Source organism: Staurois parvus, unplaced genomic scaffold (genome assembly GCF_062004578.1).
Source record: "Staurois parvus isolate SC_StPar_1 unplaced genomic scaffold, SC_StPar_1.0 ptg000779l, whole genome shotgun sequence".
NCBI classification, from domain to species: Eukaryota; Metazoa; Chordata; class Amphibia; order Anura; family Ranidae; genus Staurois; species Staurois parvus.
Window position 1 is genome coordinate 112,509 of NW_028318575.1, and position 17,211 is coordinate 129,719.

At 43.9% G+C, this 17,211-nt stretch overlaps 1 protein-coding gene across 1 annotated transcript in view; it reads left to right on the forward strand.

The window, feature by feature from the left end:
• Positions 1–1,296: 1,296 nt before the first annotated feature.
• AGMO (alkylglycerol monooxygenase) overlaps positions 1,297–17,211 on the forward strand; it is a 299,706-nt gene continuing 283,791 nt past the window's right edge. The window contains exons 1-2 of the mRNA XM_089654571.1: positions 1,297–1,581; positions 7,941–8,068. Coding sequence (XP_089510697.1) covers positions 1,456–1,581; positions 7,941–8,068 — 254 coding nt within the window. The 5' untranslated portion in view covers positions 1,297–1,455. The remainder of the gene's footprint in view (positions 1,582–7,940; positions 8,069–17,211) is intronic.

Sequence of the window (17,211 nt, forward strand, 5' to 3'; positions counted from 1 at the left end):
GTGAAGGTCTACTTTAATTTAGGGCGAAGGTCTTCTTTAGTTTAGGGTTAAGGTCTACTTTGATTTGGGGTGAAGGTCTGCTTTAGTTTAGGGTGAAGGTCTACTTTAACTTAGGGAGAAGGTCAACTCAAATTTAGGGAGAAGATCTGCTTTACCTAAAGGGTAAAGGTCCACATTAATATAGGGTGAAGGTTTGCTTTAATTTAGGGTGAAGGTCTTTAGTTTAGGGTTAAGGTCTACTTTGATTTAGGGTGAAGGTCTGCTTTAGTTTAGGGTGAGGGTCTACTTTAATTTAGGGCGAAGGTCTTCTTTAGTTTAGGGTTAAGGTCTACTTTGATTTGGGGTGAAGGTCTGCTTTAGTTTAGGGTGAAGGTCTACTTTAATTTAGGGCAAAGGTCTTCTTTAGTTTAGGGTGAAGGTCAGATTTAATTTATGGTGAAGGTCTACTTTGATTTGGGGTGAAGGTCTGCTTAATTTAGGGTGATTGCTTTAATTTAGCGTGAAGATCTGCTCTTATTTGGGGTGAAGGTCCACTTTAATATAAGGTGAAGGTATACTTTAATTTGGGGTGAAGGTCTGCTTTAGTTTAGGGTAAAGGTCTACTTTAATTTAGAGTGAAGGTCTGCTTTAGTTTAGGGTGAAGGGCTACTTTAATTTTGGGTGAAGGTCTGCTTTAATTTATGGTGAAGGTTTGCTTTAATTTAGCGTGAAGGTCTTCTTTAGTTTAGGGTGGAAGTCTACTTTAACTTGGGGAGAAGATCAATTCAAATTTAGGGAGAAGATCTGCTTTATTTAAAGGGTAAAGGTTGACTTTAAGGTGAAGGTTGGTTCTAATTTAGGGTGAAGATCCACTTTATTTTGGGTGAAGGTCTGTTTTGGGTGCTTGAAGGTGAAGTTTCTTTTACCGCCAATAAATATGGATCTGAAATTTGTGTCTTTTTGCTATTCTAAAAAGGTCCAAATACATAAAACAGCAGGAAAGGAAAACTCTGCACAGACAAGTAATTTCAGGCAAAGCTCCGATATCACAAAAGTATAAAGTACAGAAAGTGTCCTCCTCTGTGCAGTCCAAGTTCAGCAATATCAGCAAAGCACTGCGCTATAATACGGCTGATTTATGTAAAAAACATGTTGTGAATGTTCTGCGCTGTCACTAGAAGTGATGTCATATCTTATCAGGATCACAGCAACCATTCTAGTATCTGGATCCCACTCAGTATTTGCATTTGCCTGCATTGTGCATTTGAACTTTTCCCTGGCAGGCGGATCACATGACCTGCTCCCTGACGGCACGTTATTGTGTTACAGGAAGATCTCAGAGTGAGGACGCCCATTGCTTGTACAGTGTTTACAATCTGCAACAAAGAATCACTTGACTGCATTCAGCTAAGCAGAGGCATTGCAGGGACTGTGTTGCATTTCTGTGCCCTGTGACCCCCCACTCCAGCAGCAGCCATGGGAGGTTTTACAGGCCAGGCTAACCTGACTGTCTCCCAGGGAGTCCGGATGATGTTCTATGTTTTGTATCCCAATGAGACCTCCTATAAAACTGTGGAGGAAGTGCCAGATTACGTGGAAAAGGTGAGAAACCTGAAAGATTTAAAGGGGAATGCTGGGACATGCGTGCAATAGTCAAATGGGGCCAATTAGGTTTTATATTTACAGTAGCTGGTGTTGAGGGTTTATTCTCGCATATGACATGATATATCAGATAGCACCGATCTATTATTTTATGGCTAGGCATGTATAATGTGTATATACTGTATATATATATATATATTTTTTTTTTTTCCCTTCTCCAGGCAGATATAAAAAGAACACTTATTATTATTATACAGGATTTATATAGCGCCAACAGTTTGCTCAGCACTTTCCAATATAACGGGAGACAATACAGCACCATTACAGTTCAATACAAGAGGGTTAGGAGGGTCCTGATCCTTGGAGCTTACAATCTAAGATATTAATGCAGCTTTCCTTAACCTTCTTAGCGGTTTTCCCGAGTGTCGCTCGGGGTAAAATTTCAATACCAAGAGCGGTAACCCCGAGCTACACTCGGGCTTACCATGCGGCGTTGCTCAGGGGGTCCCTGCAGCACTTACCTTGTCCTTCGCTCCCGCGATGCGTCCCCTGCAGCGTCCCTGGCCATCTCCTCCGGCCGATGCCGACATCCGGCTTCCGTGTTCCGGTCCCTGTGACGTCGGGACATACGGGCGCCGGAACCGGCGGGAAATTTGAAATTTTTAAAAAATTTCATTTTTCCTGTCATTGCGCACATATATTTTGTCCCTACTGCTTTGTCCGGCACCCTGCCTGCATTTTGACTGTTCTTTCTGTCTGGAAACTTAGAAAAGTCCATGGCGTCCAAAAAGCGTCCCTTTACGTCAAAAGCGGTTTAGACCGGCTAGAGAACAGCGTTAGTAAATCAGAACCACTTGCAGAATTGAGTGATAATGATTCGTGGGGGAAATTCCTCATCAGACACTGAAAACGATTTTGCGACTTTGCTCAGCGATGTGCGAATTTGCCTCTGTATTTCAAATTTCAGTGTTTTTGGTTTGATTATATTATTGAATTAAATTTATTATTATATTATTATTTTTTATGATTATTTATTAAATTATAATTTATGATTTCGTGTTTCAAGTTTTATCATATCCGGAATGTTTACTAGACTCTTGTTCGGACAGATTTCAGTGAGTTTTTCCTAAAAATTACAGGCCTACAATAAAAAAAATAAATATTTCCATGCAAAAAAATGGTACCGCTTTCAGCACAAAAAATCGGAAAGAATCATACCGCCAAGGAGGTTAAAGAAGAATTCCAGGTGTGGATATTTTTACAAAGTTACATTGTTCCAGATTGAACCAATGTAACTATGCATATACCACCATATATATGGAGTTGGAAATCACCGTAGTAGGCAACGCTGCTCCAGTGATCTCTACTAGCTGCCGGGTCCTGTGCCAAACGGTTGTCCTGCTTCATTCTGAAATCAGGAGGTCGGCTGCTTGGGACATGCGCCATTCAGAGATCGCTTTGCATCCTCTCAATGAATGCAAAGCCATCTTTGAATGGACGAAGTGGAGAGGCGAGATGGGGATGTCACAATCTCTACCTTGTCCAAAGAAAAGCATTCTCTGAATGTACCCAGCAACCTCCTGTGTTAGAAATGCAGCAGGGAAGCCTTTCAGCATGGACCTTTAAGCTAATGGAAATCACTGATTTCCAACTTCTTCGGGGGTCCCACATGTATTGTATATACATAAATAAAAGGATCTAGTGAGCGCGCTAATGATAAAGCAGCTGATGCACAACGGTAAAAACCAAAAAAATACCAGGATAAAATAATAGACAAAAGTGCAGCACTAAAAATTAATTGAATAAGATATCAAATAAACTGAATTAAACAACTCAATAGTTCATAAGAAAGCAACATCCAATTGATTAGACAGTTCATAAAGTGACACTTGTGATAGGAGGAGCCATATCACACCGTGACGTCACGCCGCCGAAGCAAAGTGGAGCTCTGGCGGCCATCTTTACAATCTGGATGATTTGGCAGCCTCAGGGCGGACCCCTATATCCACAAGAGGGAATTTGCATCCCAGGGAATGATACCAGATTAATCCCTTTAAAGGGGTATTCTGACAGACGTGGATCATCTTTAAACCCACACGGATCCTGTCTGACGGCCAACCACCCCCAGAGGGAAGACTACTAGTTCCTGTCCCTTCCTGATGACCACGGGATTATTGACATAAAGGCGCATTTTATTTGCGCGTCCGGTGAGTGCGCATTATCTACCATATCACAGCACGGTCACCGGTCCATACTAATACAGGAGCACAAGTGTCACTTTATGAACTGTCTAATCAATTGGATGTTGATTTCTTATGAACTATTGAGTTGTTTAATTCAGTTTATTTTATATCTTATTCAATAAATTTTTCGAGCTGCACTTTTGTCTGTTATTGTATATACATAGTTACACTGGTCATAGCTAGACCAATTGAACTATGAAAATATCCACAAATGGAATTCTTCTTTAGAGCCAAATCATGGCACAAAAAGGTTGCCTGGCTTCCTTCAGGTATACACCTTCTCAAACCCTGATCCTACCCCTTGTCACACTGGCTTTCTTCTATATTTTTTTTATTATTAGACAGGATTTATATAGCCGAAACGTTTGCACAAGCCTTAACAAAAGGGAGACAGTACAGTTACAATATAATTCAAGACAAAAGAGTTTTTTGTCTGTTTGTGAGAGCTTACAATATAAAAGAGAGGGGTAACTGATACAAAAGGTAGTAACTGCATGTGGATGAATTAATGAAGAAAGTAATAGTTCTGTTGTTTGTAGTGGGATAGGCTTCCGCAAAAAAAATGGGTTTTCAGGGATTGTCTAAATCCAAAGTAGAAGATAGCTGGACAGATTTGGGTAAGGAGTTCAAGAGGATGTGAGAGTCTCTGGTGAAGTCCTAGAGGCGAGCATAGGAGGGGGAGATGAGAGGTCTAGAAAGCAGGAGAACTTGGGAGGAGAGGAGTGCAGAGGAGGATTTGGGCAATATTTTGAGATGAGGTTGGTGATGCAGCTGGGGGCAGAGTTGTGGATGGGTTTTTATGTCATTAGTATGTTGAATTTTATACGTTGGGAGATCAGAAGCCAGTGGAAGGTTTGGCAGAGATGGGTGGCAGACACTGAGTGGTTGGTATAGTGGATGAGTCTGGCAGCAGCATTCATGAAAGACTGAAGAATAGATAGATAGTCTGTGAAGAGGTACGCCAACAAGGACTTGTAGTAGCCAATGGGGAGACAATAAGGGAGTGAATTGGTAGCTTGGTGGTGTCGTTGGTTAAAAATTTTATTTTTTAGAAATGTTTTGGTAAGGTTAGGTAGGTAAAGGTGGCAAGATTTGGTCAGTGAGTGGGCCATAAAGTGAGGTCAGGGTCCGGTCCAGGATTATACCTAGCACCCTAGCAGGAGGGGAACGACAGATAATTGATGTATTAATCTCAACTGAAAAGTCGAGTACAGGGGTATTGGAAGGGGAGAGATATTATAGGCTCAGTTTTCAAAGATTTTGTTTTGAAATGCTATATTGATATGTCAGTTGGTAAATTAGCAATGTACAAAGAGAGTGAAGGGGTGAGCTGAGAAGTTTAGAGATAGATTTATGTGCCAGCCCATCAGCATAGAAATGGTATTAGGAGCCATGCAAGGCTATCAACTGACCTATGGAGGAGGTTAAGATAGAGAATACCAAGAATCGAGCCTTTAGAAATCGCTATGGAGGGAGGAAGAGGCAAGTAATTGAGAATTGTAGATGACACTGAAGGGATGATGGAGAGGTAGGAGGAGAACCAGAAAAAAACAGTATTGGAGTTTTTTGAGGAGGAGAAAGTGGTCAACTGCATCAAAGGCAGCAGGAAGGTCTAATAGTTGGAATGCTGCCACTGGTTTTATCAGTCAGCAGGTTGTTAGTGACTTTTAAAAGAACAGTTTCTATAGAGTGTTATGGGTGAAGGAGGTCAAGAAGTTTGATATCAGTGAGGTACAGGGGCGGACTGACAACTCATGGGGCCCCCGGGCAATAGGGGATCATGGGGCCCCTGTGTCCTTTCCCAAACTCAAAAAAGCCTATGAAAAAGGTACCAGGGGCATCTCATGGGGCCCCCTACTGACTCCGGGCCCTCGGGCAGTGCCCGAGTTTCCAAATGGTCAGTCCGCCCCTGGTGAGGTAGTAGTCTACACAGTTGTAGACTTAGCATTCTAGGAACTTGGAAGTACAAAGAAACAAGGAGATGGGTCTTAGGTTGTTCAAACTGCTGAGGTCCAATGAGGGCTATTGGGGTATAGGGATGATCAGTGCATGTCTTAGAGGGAATATTCCCGTAGAGAGGGAGAGATTGAAGATGTGGGTTTGAAAGCAAAGAATGGAGCAAGAGAATGATCAGAGGAGTTGTGAAAGCAGTCCAGGGGGTAGGCAGTAAGGTGGGTACCAGAGACAAGTTTAGCATTCTCCTCTGTAGCAACAGGGTGAAAAGTATTGAATGTGGTGATAGATGAGGTATAGTAATCACAGAAAGTATCTGGGCAGTGAAGATCCCATCACAAACTGCAGCCATCATACTCTAGAAATGTAATTCATGTTGTAATAATGTCGTGCAACCTCACTGTACAGTTGTGCATCACTTGTTATCAATTTTATAAAAAGAAGAATATAGAAAGTAAAACATAAAAAATATGAAAATAGCCCATGTGCTGGAAATGACATATAACACTTGCATCAATAAATAATGTAATCAATAGAAAGGTTTGCTGTTACACAAAATGTAAATATACTCAATAATAAAAGTCCAACATACTTGGTCAATCCCAGACATGACATTGAAGTAATCCAATAATGTGACTTGCGTGTGTTCCACCATCTTTCACCGTATTCTCTCACCTGGGAACGGGGACCTATAGGGTAAAAATAGGTCTACCTGCACCTTCCCTTTTAAGGGCTTTGTAACATCTCCCAGACCTCCGCATCTTATTCTCCTCAGTATCCTCACACAGGTTAGGACAATCCGCCTCCTCCCTGTAGAATGCTCCAGTATTTTATTATATTATTATTATACAGGATTTATATTATTATTATTATACAGGATTTAAATAGCGACAATAGTTTGCTCAGCACTTTACAATATAACGGGAGACAGTACAGCAACAATACAGTTCAATACAAGAGGGATAGGAGGGCCTTGCTCCTTGGAGCTTACACTCTAGGAGATATTTAGCTAAAGAAAAAAATAAGATTATCAACTTGCATACTGTTTAAATAAAAATACTCTTTATTAAAAGTAAATAATATACACTCACTTGAGCCAGTGCACCACAGTAATAACACTTACAAATATGTTGCCTCTTTAAGATTTTAGATCAGCAGCTCTGTATTACAGCCAGTGCCTCCACTTCTGGGTGTGCATGATGACGTCACAGGCTCCATCCTTATGCGTTTCATCATTGACTATGTGACTTTTTTGTCAAATTGGGAGCAGCGGCTGTGTCCTTGCAGCAACTGCATCTTAATTGACATGAATTGGTCTTCCTGCGTGGAGATGCATGAAAAACCTTTACATCCCCATGCAGGCAAACATGGCCCTCACATGGCCTTTAACACTAGACCAGGGGCGGACTGACCATTTGGAAACTACGGCACTGCCCGAGGGCCCGGGGACAGTAGGGGGCCCCATGAGATGACCCTGGTACCTTTTTCATAGGCTTTTTTGAGTTTGGGCAAGGACACAGGGGCCCCATGATCCCCTATTGCCCGGGGGGCTCCATGAGTTGTCAGTCCGCCCCTGCACTAGACAAACCCAGCCCAAGAAAGTCCATGCAGCCTTCACTGGAGTTCATGTTGATAGTATGTGGCTGCAAATAGGCTGCAGGAAATCAGCAGCCACAGCATGAAAATAAGGAGAAAATAGTATTCTCTAAAGAAAATTAACACGACAATGACACACCTTGCTATAGCAAACTGTGTCACCCCGTTAGGGGTCATGTCTACTTTAGCATTTAGAGCAGTGGTTCTCAACCTGTGGGTCGCGACCCCTTTGGGGGTCGAACGACCCTTTCACAGGGGTCCCCTAAGACCATCAGAAAACACATATTTCCGATGTGTAAAGAGCAGCTACTGTGTAGAAAGCAGCTGCTGTGTTGAAAGCAGCTACTCTGTTAAAAGCAGCTACTGTGTAGAAAGCAGCAGTATTGGAGGTAAAACGACACTTCATGAATTATAATTACTGGGTAAATAATTTTATGGTTGGGGGTCACCACAACATGAGGAACTGTATTAAAGGGTCACGGCATTAGGAAGGTTGAGAACCACTGATTTAGAGGGAACGCATTTATTATCACTTGCAGCATTAAATAATTTTTTTATTTCTTGCAGGCCACGGCATATTTCTTTGTGATGCTTATACTGGAGATGTTCATCTGCGCAGTTTGGAAGGGTCAACCCCTCCGAATTAATGACGGACTGACGTCCCTTTCTGCAGGAGTTATGTCTCGCCTGCCAGAGTAAGTCAAAATTGCTTTGTGGTTGGAAAAATCTTATTTTAGTCACTGCGCTGGAAGGCCCGGGGTCTCACCAAGCCAAGGACGCTTCATTCAAGCGCAGTTGACTTAATATAACAGCTTAATGATACAATTAAGCAGCTCACGATTCTACAATTATATGAATGACATAATCTGTAATATTTTGGATTGCAAGGACGGTAATAGAAATTCAAATAATACTGACATTACATTCCTCATAATTTAACTGCGGCTTTAAAGACCCACCAAGCTGATGTGGCTACTTAGGATTTCAAAAGGCTTTTGAGGTATTGTGAAAAAAGATGTATGCATGGATGAATCATGTGAAATAAATGCCAAAATCTGGGCAATGTGAGATCTCAACAGCACCACTGTAAAGTCTTGGTGCAGGACACTTTTGGCAGCAATAAGTATTTAATATAAGTTTTAGAGGTTTAGGCTCTGTTAGGTAAGCGGCTGAAATAAATTTGGATTACATTTATAAGAGATAGAGAGTTAATAAGAGAGAGAGAGATTAGGAAGGTAGAGAGCATTGAGTGGTCTACCTAAGCATCAAGTCCATGTACAGTGTCCTCCATCAGACCCTGCTCCTTCTCCTCTGACACATTTCACCCCAGCCGAGGCTTTAATCTTTTGTTTCAAATGCCACTTTATGCATTGACATACCTCCATAGACCTAGTCTGCCCAGACAGTATGGTCACCAGCTAACTTAGCAGCATCCACAGGCAGCTTAGTTCTTCTATAAACCTTGTTGGCAGCCCCGATTCGCCACCAGCTTCCACCAAGGGCACCTTCCGTCTTCTTCAGGAGATAGGGTATGCACACACCTGTAAGGAAGGAACTCTGCCATATTGGTACTTACATTCTCCTGGACTCAGGTCTACTGCCATCTCGGTACTCATATTCTCTTGGCCTCAGGCCCACCTCCATCATGGTTCTCACATTCTCCTAGTCCACCTCTGAAAGTAAAAAATTTTCCACACAAGCAACACCAGCTTCTTCGTCTCCATAACTTTAAGTTCAGCAGTACAGTACATTACAGTGCAGTAACAGAATGTTCAACCATCTCCTCCACACTCCTCAATGTAGGTTCCCCACCAGTGGATTCTGCTCTAGTGTCTCTTATGGCCTAACCCAAAGGGTCCTCTCTCCCAAACTACCACCCAAATAAAGGCAAGTTGAGGAAGGACAGACATTTAGTCAACACCCTTGACTAATCACCCTCGACCCTTGACAGTCAGTTAAGGTGAGCCAGATGACCACCTAGAGCTGTATCTTGTACCTGTATTGATGATGGAGCTGTCATTGCTTAAGAAGGGCACTCAGAGGTAACTTTGCCAAATGCTTCCCCACCAGTCCCAGTTTACAGAGACACTCTCACAAGAAAGGGCATCTCCCCGCCCCTCTTATGCTCACCACTGTTTGCCAAGGTGCTGAGATTGCTGTGTCAGCAATCAGGAAAATCAGTCTTGTGATAATGTTCAGGGCCCAGGTATTGTCACATGGAGGTCACATGCATTCCATAGCTGGAAATGGTATTCTTGTAGTTTGTGGAGGAACATGGACCTGGGAGGGAGTGTAGGTTAGGTGAGCAAGGTAAGAGTATTTCTTTAGCCTGTTGCAGCCACTATATGCATACATGTGGCAGTACATTGGTGGGCTTTAACTTTCTGTTTCCACATATACAGTCGGTATCACCTTAATAACATCATGGGCACCTGGGGAGATGGTGACCTGTTGCATGCGTAGCGTGCCGTAGCAAACAGTGGGTGTAGCTAAATGATGCCATATTGGGCATGGCTTTTTTAGTCTGATTTCAAATTTTAGTCTGCTTTTTCTTTAATTTTATCTATTTTTTTATTTTTTTTTTACAATTTTTAAAAAATATTTTTTTTTTCTTTGATTTTTTTCACAATACTGTAGTCTCACTTATTGAGACAGAGACAGGGACTGAGGAAACACATTCCCCAGTTTCCCTAGGAGACAGAGGGAGAGATTTATTAAAACTGGATAAAATCTGGTGCAGCTGTGCATGGTAGCCAATCATCTTCTAATTTCAGCTTGTTAAACTAAGCTTTGACAAAACCTGGAAGCGGATTGGTTTGTAAGCAGTGTTGCACCAGATTTTGCACTTACCAGTTTTTGTAAATCTTCCCCAGTGGCTCCTGTTCATTCATGAACTGAAGCATAGTAAACACAGTATACTGTGCTTCAGTTATAAATGAACACAGTGAGTGATCAGTACCAATCCCTCTTTATGTCAATTAAAAAAGGAAGGGGTTGGTAAATGACATTTTCCAGCCCCTTCCCCGCTCTCCATCCTGAAGATTCCCCTGCTGGGAGAGGAGAGGAGGGAAGTCAGAAGCACTGGGGGGCACAAAGGGGGCCTAGGAGGGGGAAATGTGAAAGTAGACAGGTGGGGGTGATCAGTGCGCGTGTGGGGGAAATAACTAAAACCAATCTTATGTGTTTTACCCTACAGAAGCTGAAAGCCAGCGGGAAGGAACAGGAGATTCTGGCTTTCAGCTCCTGCATTGACAGCCACATGAAAGATCAGTTCCAGTTATTTTGTCTATCTGCTACACTGACCACCCATTCTGTACACAGGTGATTCCCTCTGCTGTGCCAGAAGGAACTGCAGGGGGCCCCCATGCACCTAGGGCCCCTGGGCAGTGCCTAGAGATGCCCGTGCAAATAGGACGGCCCTGTATACAGGGCGGACTGACAACTCATGGGGCCCCCAGGCAATAGGGGATCATGGGGCCCCTGTGTCCTTGCCCAAACTCAAGAAAGCCTTTGAAAAAGGCACCAGGGGCATCTCATGAGGCCCCCTACTGACCCCGGGCCCTCAGGCAGTGCCCGAGTTTCCAAATGGTCAGTCCGCCCCTGCCTGTATACATTTGATGTACAGTTTCCACTGGCATCCTCAGTGTGCAGAATCAGCGGGATGCTTCACTGGGAAGTGCAGCCACTAAAGCACAAGACAGTTACTGGGAGCTGCCACTGCAATCCTTCTGGCCAGTGCTTTGTATAGTCTACCCATGTGATCAGAAAATCCCATTTATCTGTATGAAGAGATCATCATTTAACATTGGAGAATGTAATCAATGACCTTTCCATAAAATGAAAGAAATAAGCAGAAAAAGTCAGAGTCGGAGTGGCTGCACGGCTTCCTATGTCCAGCTGAGTATCAAAGTTTGAAGCGGGGGAAAATCTTTGGGGTTCAGAACCAGGGGCGGACTGACCATTTGGAAACTCGGGCACTGCCCAAGGGCCCGGGGTCAGTAGGGGGCCCCATGAGATGCCCCTGGTACCTTTTTCATAGGCTTTTTTGAGTTTGAGCAAGGACACAGGGGCCCCATGATTCCCTATTGCCCGGGGGCCCCATGAGTTGTCAGTCCGCCCCTGTTCAGAACACTACCCAGCTGCTTGTAAAGTAAACTTTCTTTATTTTTCTTCCAAAAAGCAAATTAAAAAAAACAGTCAGCAACTCTGGTATACAGTAAATAAAACAACGGCTCACCACCGGCATACTAGTCCCACACCAGGGTTTAGGGTTCCTGCCTGCTTTCAGGTCCAGGAAGGGCCACAGGAGCCAAGATATTGTCTAATTACCCAGGTAGTACACAGTCCTCTCACAACTGTATTCTCTTCCACTCAACACCTTACAGACATCTGCTGATTGTTCAGTGTCCTTTTCAGCCCTCTCTTGTAGGTGGGTTAACCCATTTAGGACCATAATACGTGTAATCAAGACTGGAGGCTCTTTCCCACCCAAAATCTGAGCCTCCAAATTGTGGGTTCCATATGAGGACTTGGATTTAGTGCCGGTACAAGGTCATCTAGCACCCAGGGCAATGTTGCCTACCTGCGCCCCCCCCCCAATTCATGATGTGCGAGCTTAGAGGATCCTACACCCAGCAGTCACTCGCTTGTCAAAATCACTGCCGCTATCACTACTCCTGTCAGCCTTGTAACAGAACAAAGGCGCCCCCATCCCTGCAGCAAACCATTGTGCCCAGGGCAGCCACCCCTCCCGTTTACCCCTTGTCCTGGCCCTGAAGGGCTTACCCAAAACCAGTCACCATACATGGGCAGAATCCCTGAGAACTCAAGTTTCACTGTTATATACTGTGAGCAGACAGGCTTTTTTTGCAGAAGAGACATGCAATGTCTTTTCTGCAATAAACTACACCTAGCTGCCTGCTCACAGCAATCCCTGGACTGCAAAGCAGAGGATATTTTGCGCCCGGGGACAAACTATAAAATTGGCACCCCAGCCCCCCTCCCCGTTTAATCACATCAGTGACACCAATGATGGGGCACTATTCCTCCCAGTGACACCAATGACACTTACCTTGCTGACCCCTGCTCCAGCCTAGGCTCCTTCCCTCTTCCATCCACAGCCAGCATACCTGGTTGCAGCAGCACCATCTGCACAGCACACTTACTGGTCAGCTGTCTTCTTCATTTGCTCCGGCTGCTCCCTCACTCGATCTTCGCGCGGATGCTCAGCTCCTCCTCTGCAAGCTCCACCTCCTTGCAGGTGATTGGCTGCCCGTGTGCCTTTCCTGAGCTACAGTTCTGGCGCCCATTCACCAGTGAGGAGGCGGAGCTTGCAGAGGGAGGTACAAGCTGCCATAGGCTGTCCAGTGATCCTGAGGGTGTGGCCAGATGACAGGGGCGGCATGTCATCCTGTCCACACATCGCGTCCAGGGAAAAGAAGACACCGGACCTGCGGACCTCTCTACCCCTCCTCCAGCAGTGCCTCCTGGACTGGAACGTCGTGGGACTGGGACACGGAGCCAGGTAAGACACAACAGCCCACTGCCCGCCCCTGTACTAAGTGTCCCTTCTATTGGAAAGGGGGGCAGCGGCACCGTGCCGCCCCCTAAAAAGTGCCGCCCTAGGCAAACGCCTTGTTTGCCTCACGGCAAATATGCCCCTGGCTGTAAGCCTCATTTTGGCACCCCTGTACCTTGGCGCCCGGGTACATATGTACCCCCCTGCCCCCCCTAGCTACGCCTCTGCTGCAAAGTGAGCTGCACATGCGCTGTTCAGCTTACTGTCCCTGTGTGCAGGAAGGACACCATCCCGCCAATGAAGGTGGCTGAAAACCGACACACAAGGAAAGATACCAGCACCAGTGAAGGACCCCTGGGACAGTGAGTATTAACCCTTTATTTCCCCTTTAAAAGGACCACAACCCAAATAATGGAGACACATATCTGCCTTCCAGGACTGATCCCTTGAGTGTTGAATAGGGGGTAAATCAACAGATAAATTATAGAAAAAGAAAGTTATCCCTTCATTTCCCCAGCCCTCTAAATCTTTCAAAAATATTTTCTGAAGCCCCAAAAGGTGTATTACTTCCAGTAAAGTTCTTCTCAAACTGAACGCTAACTGGCCTCATAGTTATTCCTGTGAAAAATGACTTCACTTTTCGGGCCTCCGAGGCTCGCAGACAAAAACATTTCTCCTGCGGCAAAACATCATCAAACGGAGCCACACAAAAGCTTTTGCGAGATCGGCGGTAATATTTCACTCGAGCGGTCGGTTTGGCAGTGGTTTTAGGCCCTCTATTAACGATGTGCTCATACGCTGGACTGCTGAAGCCATTAAAACACAATATCACTTCATTATTCCAAATGGAACAGAGTGCGTTCGCTCCGCGTACCCCACTGAATGCCTAGAAACAATGACCGTATTTTTTCCCCAGTTGATTAGCTGCGAGAATAATATTGCAGCAGATAGACACCCCACAGGTACTATATTTTGTCATATTGCATGACTCCTAGGAAGGCTTGGTATATTGAAGGCTGGGTGTAATAGCCCGGACAAATTGCGCGCCTGCCTCTTTTAGGGACGCCAATTAGCCCGAAAGCCAGGCCGTATATTCAGCTCCCTTTCCATTCTCGTTAAGCGAAACACGCGGCGGAACGGAGGAGTGGAAAACAGATAAAAAAAAAGTGCAGAATTTTTTTTTTTTTGTTCCATTTAGAGGTGTGAGAAAAAGTCTGCTTCTATCCACTGCTCGGGTTTCATCCACAGCAAAGGCGATACTTAGGGTGGAGGAAGCCATGGACGGCTGACAGACATTGCTAAAACTATTTATTGGCTAAAACCTCCCTCTGTCAGGTGGGGTAATGGGGAAAATCATTAGCAGCTGAGAGGGAAATTAATTCGGCAGTGTTTGCATCTCTTCCTGTACGTAAGTTTTATATGGCTTTCTGGTTAAGAAAAAGTATGCCACATCCCTCTGGTTATTGGTCCAGGAATTTTTTTTTTCTTATCATAAGGCTTCTTGTTTAAATGGAACTGTAAGTATTCCTACACATAGTTACATACTGTGGTTGGTAGGATTGAATAAAGACACCAGTCCATCCAGTTCAACCTGAGTGTGCCCGTGTGTGATTACAATTTTCCATATCCCCATACATTGTGTTCAAACGTTTTTTGAACTTATCGACACTCTCCACTGACACCCTCCTGATAGAAAAAGGCAATGGCTGCCCATTCATTTATATGGCCAGGAATGAAAATGGGCCGTGAAAAGAGCCTTACATCATTGTCTAAATATGGCCAATTATTTGATATTGCCCAAATATGCCAATGGTCATATTTAATCAATGATGTCACCACTATCCCCACCCCTTCCTTTATATAGCCAATGACAGCTCAGGGAGCTGTAATTCAGCCAGTGTTACCATCACGTGCATTGGATCATTGTCTTCTTTTTTTTGGGTGATGTCTGTTAGCGGACATCGTGGCTGACAATGGGTTTTCAATGAGAGAAATCATTGTGGGATTTTTATATTTTTTTTAATAAACGAATTGGGTGTCTTTATTTCTAGACTCCAACTTTTTACTTTTTTGTGAATGAGTAGGGGTACCCCCTACACATTCATTTGAAGAGGGGGGAGTGGGATCTGGGGCGTCCTTTTAACTAAAGGGGGCTTTCAGGTTTTGATAAGCCCCCCTGCCCACGGAACCTCACAACCAATTTTCCATATTCACATACATTGTGTTCACTAAGAAACACATCCAAAAGTTTTTTGAACTTATCAACACTCTCCACTGACACCCTCCTGATAGAAAAAGGCAATGGCTGCCCATTCATTTATATGGCCAGGAAAGAAAATGGGCCGTGAAAAGAGCCTTACATCATTGTCAAATATGGCCAATTTTTTGATATTGCCCAAACATGCCAATGGTCATATTTAGGCAATGATGTCACCACTATCCCCACCACTTCCTTTATATAGCCAATGACAGCTCAGGGAGCTGTAATTCAGCCAGTGTTACCATCACGTGCATTGGATCATTGTCTTCTTTTTTTTCGGTGATGTCTAGCAGCGGACATCGTGGCTGACAATGGGTTTTCAATTAGAGAAATTATTGTGGGATTTTTATATTTTTTAAATAAATGACTTGGGTGTCTTTATTTCTAGACTCCAACTTTTTACTTTTTTGTGAATGAGTAGGGGTACCCCCTACTCATTCACTTGAAGAGGGGGGAGTGGGATCTGGGGCCTCCTTTTAATTAAAGAGGGCTTCCAGGTTTTGATAAGCCACCCTGCCCACGCAAAATCACAACCAATTTTCCATATCGCCATACATTGTGTTCACTGAAAAACACATCCAAAAGTTTTTTGAACTTATCAACACTCTCCACTGACACCCTCCTGATAGAAAAAAGCAATGGCTGCCCATTCATTTATATGGCCAGGAAAGAAAATGGGCCGTGAAAGGAGCCTTACATCATTGTCTAAATATGGCCAATTATTTGATATTGCCCAAATATGCCAATGATCATATTTAGAGAATGATGTCACCACTATCCCCACCTGTTCATTTATATAGCCAATAACAACCCAGGGAGCTGTAATTCGTCCAGTGTTACCATCACGTGCATTGGATCATTGTCTTCTTTTTTTCGGTGATGTCTAGCAGCGGACATCGTGGCTGACAATCGGTTTACAATGAGAGAAATTGTAGTGGGATTTTCATATTTTTTTTAATAAACGACTTGGGTGTCTTTATTTCTAGACTCCAACTTTTTACTTTTTTGTGAATGAGTAGGGGTACCCCCTACTCATTCACATGAAGAGGGGGGAGTGGGATCTGAAGCCTCCTTTTAATTAAAGAGCGCTTCCAGGTTTCGATAAGCCCCCCTGCCCACGCAACCTCACAACCAATTTTCCATATCCCCATACATTGTGTTCACTAAAAAACACATCCAAACATTTTTTGAACTTATCAACACTCTCCACTGACACCCTCCTGATAGAAAAAGGCAATGGCTGCCCATTCATTTATATGGCCAGGAAAGAAAATGGGCCATGAAAGGAGCCTTACATCATTGCCTAAATATGGCCAATTATTTGATATTGCCCAAATATGCCAATGGTCATATTTAATCAATGATGTCACCACTATCCCCACCCCCTCCTTTATATAGCCAATGACAGCTCAGGGAGCTGTAATTCAGCCAGTGTTACCATCGCGTGCATTGGATTATTGTCTTCTTTTTTTTCGGTGATGTCTAGCAGCGGACATCGTGACTGACAATGGGTTTTCATTGAGAGAAATTGTAGTGGGATTTTTATATTTTTTTTAATAAACGACTTGGGTGTCTTTTTTTCTAGACTCCACCTTTTTACTTTTTTGTGAATGAGTAGGGGTACCCCCTACTCATTCACTTGAAGAAGGGGGAGTGGGATCTGGGGCCTCTTTTTAATTAAAGAGGGCTTCCAGGTTTCGATAAGCCCCCCTGCTCACACAACCTCACAACCATCTTGCAAGAGTTGTGAGGAAGAGGCCCTTGTACTCATTAACAGGACCCCCACTGGCAAGGCAAGCCCCTCCCTTCCCATGAGGGAGCACACGCTCATTTTCAACCCTCCCGCCACTTTCCTAGCGAACCAGGCTACACACTGGGATTTAATATCCGATATGGATTTTTAGAGGGACCACACGCATTTTTTTTCCATAGAGTCCTCCTTAAAATCCATACCAAACCTGAAGGCTGGTAAGCTCCCATATGCATAGGGCCTTACGCATATTATGGTGTCAATGAGCGTTTAACATTTGTGAATGAAAAATATTTTTGATACTTTATAG